At 61.3% G+C, this 12,732-nt stretch overlaps 5 protein-coding genes across 5 annotated transcripts; all 5 read right to left on the bottom strand.

Moving 5' to 3' along the window:
- Positions 1 to 215: 215 nt before the first annotated feature.
- Positions 216 to 770, bottom strand: LINJ_11_0200 (conserved hypothetical protein; the record flags this gene model as incomplete). The annotated part of the gene is made up of 1 exon (XM_001463786.1): positions 216 to 770. The coding sequence occupies one exon, from the start codon at positions 768 to 770 to the stop codon at positions 216 to 218; it is 555 nt and encodes a 184-aa protein (XP_001463823.1).
- Positions 771 to 1,530: 760 nt separating this feature from the next.
- LINJ_11_0190 (putative DEAD-boc ATP-dependent (RNA) helicase) lies at positions 1,531 to 3,360 on the bottom strand (the record flags this gene model as incomplete). Its single annotated transcript, XM_001463785.1, has 1 exon — positions 1,531 to 3,360. The coding sequence occupies one exon, from the start codon at positions 3,358 to 3,360 to the stop codon at positions 1,531 to 1,533; it is 1,830 nt and encodes a 609-aa protein (XP_001463822.1).
- Positions 3,361 to 4,160: 800 nt separating this feature from the next.
- On the bottom strand, positions 4,161 to 4,751 carry LINJ_11_0180 (conserved hypothetical protein; the record flags this gene model as incomplete). The annotated part of the gene is made up of 1 exon (XM_001463784.1): positions 4,161 to 4,751. The coding sequence occupies one exon, from the start codon at positions 4,749 to 4,751 to the stop codon at positions 4,161 to 4,163; it is 591 nt and encodes a 196-aa protein (XP_001463821.1).
- A 625-nt stretch (positions 4,752 to 5,376) lies between these two features.
- On the bottom strand, positions 5,377 to 7,530 carry LINJ_11_0170 (conserved hypothetical protein; the record flags this gene model as incomplete). Its single annotated transcript, XM_001463783.2, has 1 exon — positions 5,377 to 7,530. One exon carries the CDS (start codon positions 7,528 to 7,530, stop codon positions 5,377 to 5,379), a length of 2,154 nt encoding a protein of 717 aa, XP_001463820.2.
- A 627-nt stretch (positions 7,531 to 8,157) lies between these two features.
- On the bottom strand, positions 8,158 to 11,241 carry LINJ_11_0160 (conserved hypothetical protein; the record flags this gene model as incomplete). Its single annotated transcript, XM_001463782.1, has 1 exon — positions 8,158 to 11,241. One exon carries the CDS (start codon positions 11,239 to 11,241, stop codon positions 8,158 to 8,160), a length of 3,084 nt encoding a protein of 1,027 aa, XP_001463819.1.
- Between the last annotated feature and the right edge of the window lie 1,491 nt (positions 11,242 to 12,732).

The raw sequence follows: 12,732 nt of genomic DNA, 5'->3' as shown, positions 1-12,732 counted from the left end.
GGTGGTGGTGGAAGGCCGCACGAAAAGGGATGACGGAGGACGCTGAACAACGAGACATGGCGAAGAGGCGCGGGATCGAGGGTGCACGGCGGTGTCTAAATAACAACGAGCCGCATTTCTCAGTGCTTGCGTGAGAGACGGACCTCTTTCTTTCTCTTCATGCGCACACAACAGCATACGCTTAATCATGCACGAACCTGCGGGTGTGCACTACGTCACAGACGCACGTACTGATGGGAGGCGCTCAGGACACCTTCCATCTTCGCCACGCACTGGCGCCGCTCAGCGGCTTCGCGCCGCAGCGCGTTGAGCAACACGAGGCGAATGGCCTGCGCTTGCTTCGAGCGGATGCCCCGCTGCAGCTGCACAATGGCGGCCTCAAATTCTGTCATGAGACTCTCCGCCTGCGCCTCAACAGTGTCGCTGCTGCCGTCCGATGGTGACTCAGCGTGGGCCGCATTTTGTGTGCTGTACGGCTGCTCTGCCAGCTCCAAAAGGCGCCTGTAGTGTTCCTGCAGCGCATCCACCTGCCGCAGCAGCTCTACCGTGGGTGCGACAGTGTTATCTGCCGGCGGATCTGAGGTGGACTGCTCTGGGAGCTCCCTTGCCGACCGCCCTAGAGATGAAACGGTGTCGACATCCGAAGGCGAAGTAGAGGCAGCGTTCAGCCGCTCCACTGCGATGATCAGCTGGCGAAGCGCAGGCGGCATGACCGGCAGCGGTGAAGTCGCTGAGCTACCGGCCGCAGAGGCCATTGTCTTGTTGGACATTTTGTACAGATGCGTCTTGGTGTTTCCGCTGCTGCGCAGAACCAGCGGTGTGGGCGGTGTGTGTGTGTGTGTGCGTTTGTGTGAGTTCAGCCGAAATCATCGAGATCGTGAGAGAGAGAGTGAAGGATGGGTAGGGGGCTGGGTGGTGTGGGTAGTCGCCCATGGACAGCAGCATGCGTGAGAGCTGCAAGACGCGACCGCTACGGGGCACATCACACACCCCCAAAGCTTGCATGCACGCATGCGCTCGACATTGAAGCACGCCTCGAAGGTGAATGGAAGCCAGTGCGCAGATTCGGCCCTGTGGGAGGTGATCCCCTAGTGCGCAACACAGAGACACATCTTCACCAAGAGTCTAACTTCGTAATCCCCACCCGCGGGTGGGTCTATTCCAGCAGGTGAGACTAGCCAAGCGAAGAAGGGTGAGGGAGGGGGCCGTGTAGGGTGACAGTGCTCCTCGTAAAACTCCACCTCGTTCGTCCTCATCACATCCAAAGACGAAGAAGGCGAGAGAGTGATATCTCGATTCTCGGCGCCCCTTCCGCTCCAACGGAGCCTTGCGCCCGGCCTCTAGAGATGCGCGGCCGCGTTGTCGTGAGCGTGGGAGGAATAAAGCGCTGCGGGCTCGAGGGAGCGTCGACGCGGCACGCTCGCTGATGCACGCATGTATGCACACAACACCCCTGTGCTTGTCATAGTACGCACTGACGTCTCTGAGTGCAGCCTGGAAAACTGTGCGCCACCACGCACGAATGCGCCCTCAGGTGCTGCCGGCCGCCGCGCCGCTCGCCGATTCGTTCACGGCGCCAGCGACGGACTCGGTAGTGCGAGCCTCGCCAGAGCGGAGGAGGTCTTCCACGGCACTCATGCGACTTGAGTGAAATGGAATCTCCAGTGAGCTGCACACCTGCTGCACCTGGCGACCAGAGGATGGCGGGTACAGCACCAACACGTCGCCCTCCGCACCCATGCGGCCTGTACGCCCTGCGCAGTGGACGAAGCACGCAGCCGAAGGGCAGGCGCCGTAGAGAATGACGTGTGTGATACCGTTAACATGCAGTCCTCGGCTGCTGTTGAAGCTACCCACGCCGACCACCAGCTTGCCCTCATTCAGCCGAGAGAGGGAGCTGTTATTCTTCACGTAGACGTCGCCGTGCTGCCGGATAACCTGGTGGGCACGCACATCCTCGTAGACGCTGCTGCTCCCGCGTATTGCGCTGAAGGGGGCTGCCTGCTGCGTTGCGGTTGTGAGCGGGACGCGGCGGTGCGACACCGGGTTGTCTGGGTAGTGAGATTCCTTGGTGTCTGCCGAAGGGATGCTTCGGGGCAGAGCGTGCAGGGCCCCAGCAAACACCTTCGTAGGTGACAGCGTGCCCGGGGCGATGCGGCGCATCTCTCCTTCCACCTCCGCGGACGTGAGCAGCGCGCACACCTCGGCGACGCGCTCGTCTTCGGTAAATATCAAGATGCGGGTGTCAGGCCGCTGTGTGCAGATTAGTTGAAGGGATAGCAAGAGGCACCGCTCCAGCGGATACACCCTTGACGCGCCAAAGAAGTAGAACTGAATTGTCGGCGGAATCGTGTGCTCCACGAAGCTTGTCGTCAGCCGCACCGTGCGGTCGTTGCGTGTCCACGTGTTCAGTGTCTGTGCTGTGACGCCGTCGACCGTCGCGCTGGCTGCCACAAGCTGTGCTGGCACCTCTTCTCGCCTGTTGCGGAAAAGCCGGTCCACAAGGTTTGCGCCGCTTAGTCGCTGCCGCCCGTACGCAACGTTGGCATGAATGATCATGTCCGCCTCGTCCAGGACGACGCAGTCCACCTTGCGCCGCAGCTTTTCGCCAAGGATGGAGGGGCTTAGGCGCACAATGTCAGCCACGCGCTGCGGCGTCCCGACGAGCACGTGCGGCTGAATGTTATGCAGCTTGGCGAGCTGTGCCTCGAGAGGGATGCTGTCGATGGCGACCTGCACCACCTGCGACGTGCATCCACCGAAGTGTCGCAGCCACTTGTCGTACTGCAGGGCCAGCTCCTCGGTGGGCACCAGAACAACGGTGTGGAGGCGGTAGTTCAGCTGGTCGCGGATGATGCGGTTGGCGATGCCCAGCGCAACGCCAAAACTCTTGCCTGTTCCGGTCTCTGAGTGCGCAATGACGTGCTTTCCTTTGAGCAGCAGCGGCACCAACGCACCTTGCAGCTCCGTCAGGCGATGAATGCGTAGCCGCTTGAGGGCCAAAACCAGCGGCGCCGTGAGCCCAGCCGCACGTGGGGAGGTTTGTGCGTAGTAGAGCGGGTGCGCCTCGTTGACATTGTCGATGCTGGTGTGCTGTGAGGAGCTCAGCATCTGCGCAGCACCGAGGCGCAGCTGTATCATCTGATGTTGCTGCGAGGCACCGGAGGCACTCCGCGAGGAGACGTCGTTGTTCCTATTTTTCATGTAGAAGTACCGCTGCGACACTGGAAGATTGACGGCGTGCTTCGCGCCGGCATCCTGGTGCAGGTACGAGTCAAGCAGCTTGGCAGCTGACCCGCCGTACTCTACCCGCACGCCGGGAAGATACTTGAGCAGCCTCCGTCTCGAGTGGCGCTGCATCACGGGCACACGCTTGCTTCACTTCCCACACGAGGGGCGAAAACGTGCGCAGTGACGATGGTGGCGACGCAAACACGCGTGCGTGTGAATGCGGAGGAAGGGCGCGAGGGGGTGGGGACGGAGAGAGACAGGAAATGCACATGGTGGGAGAATCGGGAGAGCCACGTGAGCGCAAGGGGCGCACGCCGCTTAGGTACACGAGTGCTGTCTTTGGTCTGCACCTTTGTTGACACCGCGGGCCACGCCCGCCTTCTCTTCGCGAGAGAAAATATCGTGGTCCCTTGCGTGACGCAGCTGCACTTTCCGTGCTTTTCACTTTACGCGTGCCGCTGCGCTTCGTGTTTGAGCTCCGTTTTTAGTCCTTAACGCCCGGCGCATCGAGAGAAATGAACACACCAAAACGCGCCGCCAACACCAATATGCGATACAGCGAACCCGCCAACTCAACGGGCGCAGACGCCATATCCCGCCACGGGGCATGGCCAACACACGACGTCTAGAAAAGGGAGAAAGGCGGGGTGAGAGTGAATGGGGAAAGAGAGAGCGGAGCAGCGTGACGCGGCCAGGTGATGTACCGGAACCCTCGAAACCCTCTCAACCAGACAGACAGGCCCTCCCCTCCCCCCTCACACACGCCGCCACCGCCACTGATGCGTTTAAACATATGCGCGCGCACCGCACCGTATTCGCTGTGTGACTGCAGCTCTCTCTTCATTCCCTTGCCTCGCCCTCTCCCCCGCTACGTCGTACACGACACCGATGCACCTTGCTTGATTTCACGCCTATGTTTCTTCCTCACGCTACACGCTGATGTGTGAGGCGCTGAGGATGGGGTTCATCCACAGCCCGTCGCCGAGGTGGTGGATGTTCTCTATGCACGGCCCCTTATTCTTTTCCTTGATCTCATCCGAGGACATGAGCATGGTGCCCACCGCCACCGCATGCTCCTTGCCCTCCACGTAGACAGCAACCACCTCCCCCTCCTCCGTGCCGTCCGCAACGACGCCGCCGGCAGAGGTCAAGCCTTGGCACATGACGTTCGCACCAGAGATGACATAGCGGCAGCCGCCAATGTCCACCTGGTGCCCCTTCAACATGAAGGGGTACTTGTGCAGCAGCTTCAAGTGCGGTAGGTAAGGCCCACCGTGGTGATTGAAGAAGAGCACCTCGGGCTGGGAGCTGACGAGGGTGATGCAGTGCACCTGACCCTGACAGCGGATGATGAAGATGTCCGACTTCTTGGGCAGAATCTCTTCCCAGTACTCCTCTAGCGCTGGGTACTGCTCCGCGAGCTCCTCGCGCACCTCCTTCTGCTCTTTATGGCTACTGCTCGCGATCTGAGCCACGTTCTCGAGCGTGAACTTCTTGAAGAGGCTGGCCGATGTCGTCATCGCGAAGTTGCCGGCGTGTGTGATATGATCGTGCTCTGTACGAGGGTGGTATACATATATATATATATATGTGATGCCTCTCTATGCGTGTGAGCACGGGCGGGGAGAAGGTCCTCCAAAAGGAAATAGCGGTACAGATGACGGAGAGGGGAGATGGGCTACACGGTGATGACACAGCAATAACAGGAGCGAGCACACGGCATTGCCAGGCAGCACGCGCGCGGGAGTGAGTCCCATCTGCAGCCAGGCATCGCCGTCCATGCATTCAGCTAGCCAACCAAGAGGCCAAAAAGGCCATTGAGAGGGAACAAGCCTGGCCTATGCTTACCCCATCCTTGCGCCAGCTCTCGCTGCACCACCTGCGAGTGCGCGTGTGTAGGACTGCGCGAGGTTGGTCTGTCATTGTGGCCTGCGTCTTCTAAGCAGCTCTTTCAAGACATGGGCCACACGAGGTGCGCCGTCGATCAATATCCTCTCTATGCCTCGAGAGCAACCCCGGGCGTGAGCATGGCGGAACAGTAGTAGCGAAAGCCACACAACGACGCAACGGCGCTTCGACGGCACGTGTGCCAGTCGCCACCATCACCACTGCTACCCTTCCCCTCTCACGCGACTATGCTGAGGTTCATCTATGCGTCTTTGCCCGTCCCGCGGCTTCTTCCTCCTCTAAGAGCGCCTGAAGTTGCGCGCGTGTTTCTCGCAGCATCTGCGACGAGCCGTGGGAGCTGCCTTCACTCATGTCAGAGCGTGTCGAGAAGTGCAGGCTGAGCGTGCGGTTCGCGGACGGGTGCTGTGGCGCTGCGGGCTGCACCACGACGGCCGCTGCTGTCGGGGTCTTGTTAGGGTACATAGGAGGCGCCGAGGACGGCTTCGCGAGCACCCGAGGGTAAGCGTGGCTGACTTCAGCAACGCCATCCGCCTTGCCGTCGGAGCTCTGGGAGGAGCCCGATGACGAGTCTGACGAGGAGCTGTCTAGCGGTAGGAGGTCCACGTCGACGTCTCGCTCGTCTTCGTCATCTGCTCGGGAGACGACGCTGCGTGGCCCGTCGCTGCCGGCGCCTGACGGCGCTGCAGCGTCGCCGTGCTCGCTGGTGGGCGGCGTGCGAAGAATATCGGGTGAAAAGTCCGGCAAAGGCTTTCGCGTCTTCGAGCCGCTATCGAGCGCCTCACGGCCTCTCGTGGAGTGGCACAGGGCCGCGCCGGACGTCACGAAAGAGTTCAAGAACGAGGCCGGCGGCGAGCTGTCGATGGACGGCGGAAGAGGCGACGCGGAGGCCTGTGGAGGCTGTGAGAGCGGCTTCGAGTCGTTCGTTGGCGGAGCGTTGTTCAGGGTTACGGGCGCGCTGCTGGCGTGTCGGGAGGGCGCCGGCAACGCGGCGGCAGCGGAGTTTCTCACATTCGACAACGCCAACACCGGAGAAAACGGGGAGAGCTGCGCGTGAGGGTCGGAGGCGCCACTTGCGGCGACCGGCATTGCGACCGCTCTGAGATCAGGCGACGGTGTCGCGTCCTTTTGCTGCTTGTACGCCGCTAGCTCAGCACTGAGACTGCCAAGCGCGGTCTGCACCTGCGCCATCAGCGCCTGCTGCGCCTCTGCTGTTTCTTGCATCCGTTGCTGTGTGGCGGCACGCACCATCTCCTCGGCGCGTGCCGCCACTGCGCGGGAGTATGCGACGACTTCTGTCGTGACACCAGCGGTGAGTCCCGCAAAAAAGGAGTCGAGTTGCGCCTCCGAGACTTGCGGCGTGGCTGCGGCAGGCAGGGCCGCTGCCGGCTCGCTCGGGTGCTGGGCCGCCGGCATCAGCTCCGCCTTTCTTTCGATGCGCCTCTCATCGGCTGTCGCCCTTGCAGCGGTGGGAGAAGCATGGGTAGAGGTCCACGCGGATGTCCTCTGCTCCTCGTGGATGATGTAGCGTACCAAGGTGCGCCAGTCCAGGAAAGGGGGCGGCGGAGGATCAACACTGCCGCAGGGCTGGGGTACGTGAGAGTGTGCTCTGGCGGCGACCTCGGCGGACAGACAACTGTCGCCGTACGAAGTATCGCTTGTTAAAGAGGCGGTGCTGTCTCTGTGCGCATCTGCGTTGCCCGTGGGAAGCCGAGAAGAGTGGTATACGGTGGCAGCTTTCTTTGTGCGGTGCGTTGGCGCAGATGCGTGCCGATTGCCAGCTGAACGTTGCTGCGACTCTCGAGGTGGAGGTAAGCGCGGTGCTGACATCAACGGCGCCGCCAGTGCCCGCGCGCACAACGCCTTCTCCAGCTTCGCCACCAGCTGTGCGTTGCGTCCCTGCTCCTGCTGCAGCTGCCGCTCCTGCCGCTTAATCGTCTTCTCCATCTGCAGAAGGGAGGCGCGAAGGTTTGCCGTACCCAATGAGAGCATGTCCCGATCCTTATGCAGGGCTGCCATCTCCCCCTCTAGCGCGTGATAGCGCCTCTCCAGGTTCTCGAGCTGCTGCGCCGATACCCCCTTCGCGACGTGCGTCGCCTGCACTTCGAGCAGCTTCTCCTTGAGAATGTTTTGCGACCACAGTGAGAACTGCAGACATACTTGAAGCACCTGAACAAGCTGAAGAATGTCGGCGTCGTTGTGGTCGTGGATTTCGTGCAGAGAGACGTCGCAGTCGGAGAGAGCAGAGATCAGGCTCGCCATGAATGGGAGGTCGGGCGCCTCGTGACGCAGCTCCGGGATGCTGACGTGGCGCACATGCGTCCATGGCACTGGGCAGGTGAAGGCTGTCACGTAGCGGAACTGCTGCAGGTCGTGCACCAGTGTGGAGGCCATTGCTACGGTGGCCGTGCTGAACGCGATCGGGGTGGCTTTAGTGGCAGAGTAGCGTAAGCAAGCAGAAAAGACGCGGTGGCGCGAAGCCTACGTGGACGATGCGCAGAGCGTGTCGGCGTGCCGGTGGGTGGCGGCGGTGCGAGGGAGTGCGTGCAAGTGAGGAAGATTCGAGCAGACCAGAGATACTAAGAGCGACGCGACAAGGGGGCATCCATCTTGGCGCCTGTGTACCCCGTGGGCGACCTCCGTGCCCGTGTGAGCGGGGCGTTCGACCGGGCTACGTAGGCAGTGCATGCACTTTCACGCTGCCCAGAGGCAGCGGAGAGGAGAGAGCGTCGAGGGAAGAGACCCACACCGACGCCCTCTCTCGAGTGCTGCGTGGATCACGGGAGATGCTGATGCAGCGCATGGGCAACGGCGCAAAGAGGCGAGCGAGCGTAAAAAAATGCAGCAAGAGAAGAAACGCACATACGTTTTTGAGCAGATGAGGACGCACGTGCGAGGGCGCCGACAGCGACAACACGAGTGACAAGACACAGACGGCGATAAGCGTACCCATGTCGACTGTTCACACGGCCGGCGTGAGGGCCGACACGCGACACTGGAATCGCCACAACTGTGCGGCAGCTACTGCTGCTGCTGTGGCCCTTTCCCAAAGACACTGGCTCTGGCAGCGACGCCCTTGCCCACTGCTTGGAAACCCTTCGCCACAGCCTTGCCGGCGCCTTCGATGCCAGCTAAGATCTGTGGCTGGCTCGCCTTGTCCGCCTTGTACGCCTGCTCCTTCGGATCCATCCACTGATGCACCTCCTGCACTGCGACCGCCGCGTTGAGTGGGAAGCGTTGTGCCCCACTGATACCCGGCAGAAGCTCACCAAGACGGCGCTGCCACAGAGGGACACCCATGGTGCACTGACTCTCGTACTCCTCGATGGCTTCTTTCCATATAGAAAAGTCGCGCGCACCGTCTTGATAGGCGTTTGTGATGGCTGTGTGCAAGCTGGACTGCATGAGAACTGCTGCTCGCGTGATCGCCGTTCCCACGACACTGCGCACGACGGTGCTCTGCAGGACGGAGCTCAGCTTGGGAATCATCGTGAGAATGTACTCCATGCAGGACGCAAAGGCCTCGCCGTTATCTTTTTGGTTCTGTCGGCGCGCCTCGACCTGCGCCTTCCAGTACGACATGGAGTCTACGGCCTGCAGCCGCACCTCGACCTCCTTCATGATCGCCGAGAGCAGCCGCTCAATCCCGAGCTGCAGAGACTTGGTGAAGAACTTGACGCAGTGTGCCATCAGCTTCGGTGCCCCGATTGTCTGCGTCTTCTCCCGCTCGTAATGACATTGCCAGTGCAGCATGTACTGCTGTTCCGCGCATGATATGAGCACTGGCATCATAGAGCAGCTCGTCACGTAGACTGCGAGCTGCAGAACGGCTCGCGCATCGATGGACATGAGCTGACCCTGCATCGACTCTGCCACTGTGCGGAAGAGCACCGTCAGGTACTTGAGCAGCATCTCGTCCACGTTGTTCAGCTCCGACTGCATCACGACGGTGGACGTGTCGGTGATGATGGTGGAGTAGCACTGCGTAAGGAAGCCGAGAACGCACTCACCGATGTGCGGCACGACAGCACTGTAGGGCAGCGTTAGGGCGCCACTAGTGTAGGCGCTTGGGATGCTCAGCTCCAGAGAGGTGCACCTGTGGAAGTAGAAGCGCGCAACAAGCTCGGCATATTGCGCGGCATCCGTGGCCACGGCGGGGGCAAACGTATCGCTCATAATGAGCTGCATGCAGTCAACACAGGCCTGCTGCAGCCATGAGCTGATCAGCTGGTCGCTCGCCGTCTCCATCGCGCGCATAAGGGGCAGGTTGCTTAGCTCGACACATTTCACGTTGTCGGCGGCACAGCGGATGAGCGACTGCAGTACCTGGACCTGCTGGACAGCCTCGCTTGTCTCGCTAGGGTTTGCCAGCAGGACCTGCAGCACCTTGAGGGCGTGCTCGGCAATCTTGGCAGAGAGGCTGGCCCACAGCTGGATAATCTCGGCCCGGGAGCGAAGGTGCGGCGAGGTGGCGCCGTAAACTATGTCCTCGATTAAAATGAACCCCATGGCTGTGGCGCAGTACTCGCGGAACTTGCTGAGCACTTCGGCAGGCGACAGGCTCGCCAACGTCAGCGGACACTCCAGCAGATCAGCGCGCGCCTGTTGCCACCGGCCCTCTGTGTAGTACTTGTCGAGGTACTCCTCGCGGTGCAGCTCTATGAAGACGGCTTGGATTCCGGCACCGTTGGACACCGCAGTGATCGCCTCCGCCTCGGCGAACGGCGCCAGCTCCAGCTGCGCTGGCACAAACTCCTCGTTCAGCCACCACTGCTCGCTTGCCTCGGCCATGACGAGGTGCGAGGAAAGGCGACCGGCGGCCACGGTGCCTTGCCACTCCATCGCAGCCTTCCCAATCGGATACGCCTTGTCCCGCAGGACACGCAGCCAGTTGTTGAGATGCTGCACGGCGTAACTGAAGACATCCTGCGTGAGTGCCGGGACGCGAACATGCAGCACGTACTCGCCAATGGCGTACTCGCTAAGCGGCGCGGCCAGGCGAATCAGCTCGCGCAGCGTGGCCACCGCCCCAACGAGCTGCTGGCGCTGCGTCTGCGACTCCGCTGTCTCGAGATACTCGGCGACGGCAATGGCTTTGGAGAGAAGGCTGCGCACCTGCTGCAGGTTGTCGCGGGTGCTGCGTGACAAGAGGAGGCTGGAGGTAGCCTTCTTCATGTTCACGACAGCGGTGCGCACGAGGGCAGTGGCGCCGCTGAGCTCCTCGCCTACGAGCTCGGCGTCCCGCTCAGAGATGCTCACGCACTGCTGCGCGGCGTGGATGAGGGCCGGGTAGTGGTGCTCGCACAACGCCTCCACCTGACCTTCGTTTTCTTTGATGAAGACGCCCAAGTCCCGCAGCAGGTCCTCCTCCTCATGCCGCATGTACGCATTCTTGAGCGTCGTGTAGTCAGCAAACTCGCCATCCACAAGGGATGTGATGGCGATGTAGCGCGATGGGGCCATGTGCAGCCCCCCTTCGGAAACCTTCTTTTTGCGCCCTCCGTCTCCCTGCTGAACCGCTGCACGAGCGGCTGCCGAGACGAGTGTGGCGGATATGGACGTACCGCCGCTGTCACCGTCCTCGCTATCAGAGGAGCTGCCGGAGTGGGCGTCGTCATCGTTGTCGCCAAGGTAGCGGCCCCCGTCAAGCGCAATGCCACGTTCCTGCTGCTCCAGCACCGCCGCCGTGCGCTGCGCACTTTCAACAAGGTACATTATACGCTCCTCCACCTCCGCTGCCTTCAGCGCCGACTTCGTCTCCAGTGTGACCGTGCTGAACTCGTTGACAGCGGCGTCCGTCGTCTCCTTGTAGGACTGCGGCGTTGCTTTCATGGCGCGCGGGTCAAGCGACGTTAGGGTGATCCGGTCCGACCGAGCTGTCACAGACAGCTGCCGATTCGCCCACACCGCATACAGCTTGAAACCTTTGCTCTTGACCATGTAGGTATAGTACTTGGTGCTGAACAGAAAGACGTAGCACCGGTCGCCATGGCGCACGAGGACGAGCGGATCCTCGGTGGAGAAGAGGACGCGAGGGGTATCGCATCGGTCACGCAGCACCTTGTAGATGCGACGATCTTGCTTGGTAGGGGCCGCGTCCTCCATTGCGCACGAAGTAATGATGAAAAGACGAGCCGAGAGCGAGCCGATCGGAGAGACGCACACACGAAAGGCGTCCGTTCGCGTGCGCGAGTGTCTTTGAGGCTTTCAAGGCTGCAAGGTGAAGGATGGGCGGTCCAGGCCTGCGGCAGCGGTGCAAAGAGAGTCGTGGCGGATGAGTTCTGCAACTTCCGCACTGTTGGTCGGGCGGGGTGGGGGGGTGCGCATGCATGCGCATGAGGCAGTCGGCGAAAGGGAAGGGGTTGAGGAGGCTGCGTATTCATGAGGTGCAGAGATGCGCGTACATGCTCGAAAGTGCTCACCAAGCAACTGGTGAGCTTCCAGACATGAACACGTACGTAATGCTGTGCTAGTAGCCGCGCGAGCATCACTGTATGGATGCGGTTGGAGGGTGGGGGTGGGGGCCGTTTGTCGGATGAAGGGAAGGGGTGCACTTTCCATCTTTCATTGGCTCGCTGCGGCACATTTCAGAGGGCAAGAGGACGGACGCGGATATCGCGTCGTCGCTGCCCGACCCAACACGCACACGAGCAGACGACGCAGTCTAAGTTACCTCAGAGCACAGCGAAGGGAGGGAATAAAAGAAGGGAAAATCATGAAGACCCGCACGGCGGGCGAGGGACACCAACAACAACGACATACGAAGGCGACGTGGATGGGGGGGGGGAGGGAGGCACCAACGCTGAAAACAAGGGTGAGAAGACTCCCTTCTCGCCGTTCTCCCTCCCCTCCGTCCAGCCACAAGCTACCTCACGTACTCCCAGCCGCCCTTGCATGCTCGCTGACACAAGCACACACGTACACGCATGTACGCCCCGTGCGCCCACCACTGCCGCAATGCCCTTCGAGAAGAGGAGAATGCGCAGGTACGCATACACCGTGCCAACGCTTCTTCGACAAGGCCGCTGTCCTCTTTGTGGTACCAGCGCCCCCACCGGTGATGTGAGAGAACGAGAAGCAACGCAGCGCACGCACGCTTCGCGCTCAAGAAATCGCCGAGCGGTGCCACGACGACTCTTTACGACGAGTGCGCGAAAACGGCACGAAAAAAAAGATGTGTGAGTACAGAAAAATGTTTGCTTGCGGCTCAGCATGTCCATGCCACCATACAACGTGAGCTGAACGCCACGTGACCCCGGCCGCTCACACAGGCCCCCATCGCGTCGGGCAAAGCAGCGCCATCCAGGACCTGACCGCCCATACACCAGCAGCAATACATCGCTCTCACTTCGCTGCGTCGCGGGCGCTTGACCCTGCCGCCACCGGAGGTGGACCGGCATTGGCAGGCATAGGGGGGAAGGGGCCTGCTTGTCCCCTTCACACACAGAGTGGGGCCACTGAGCCCTGATGCGGCGCGCCGAGGTGTGCCCCTGTCATCAGGGGAGCGCATGGATGCAACAGAAACACTAAAGCAAGGCCACAATGCGATACAGGTCATGCGACAACTCAACCACAAAGCCCAACTTCTGCGCCCGT

Source organism: Leishmania infantum, chromosome 11 (genome assembly GCF_000002875.2).
Source record: "Leishmania infantum JPCM5 genome chromosome 11".
NCBI classification, from domain to species: Eukaryota; Euglenozoa; class Kinetoplastea; order Trypanosomatida; family Trypanosomatidae; genus Leishmania; species Leishmania infantum.
This window is presented reverse-complemented; position numbering and strand designations above follow the sequence as displayed.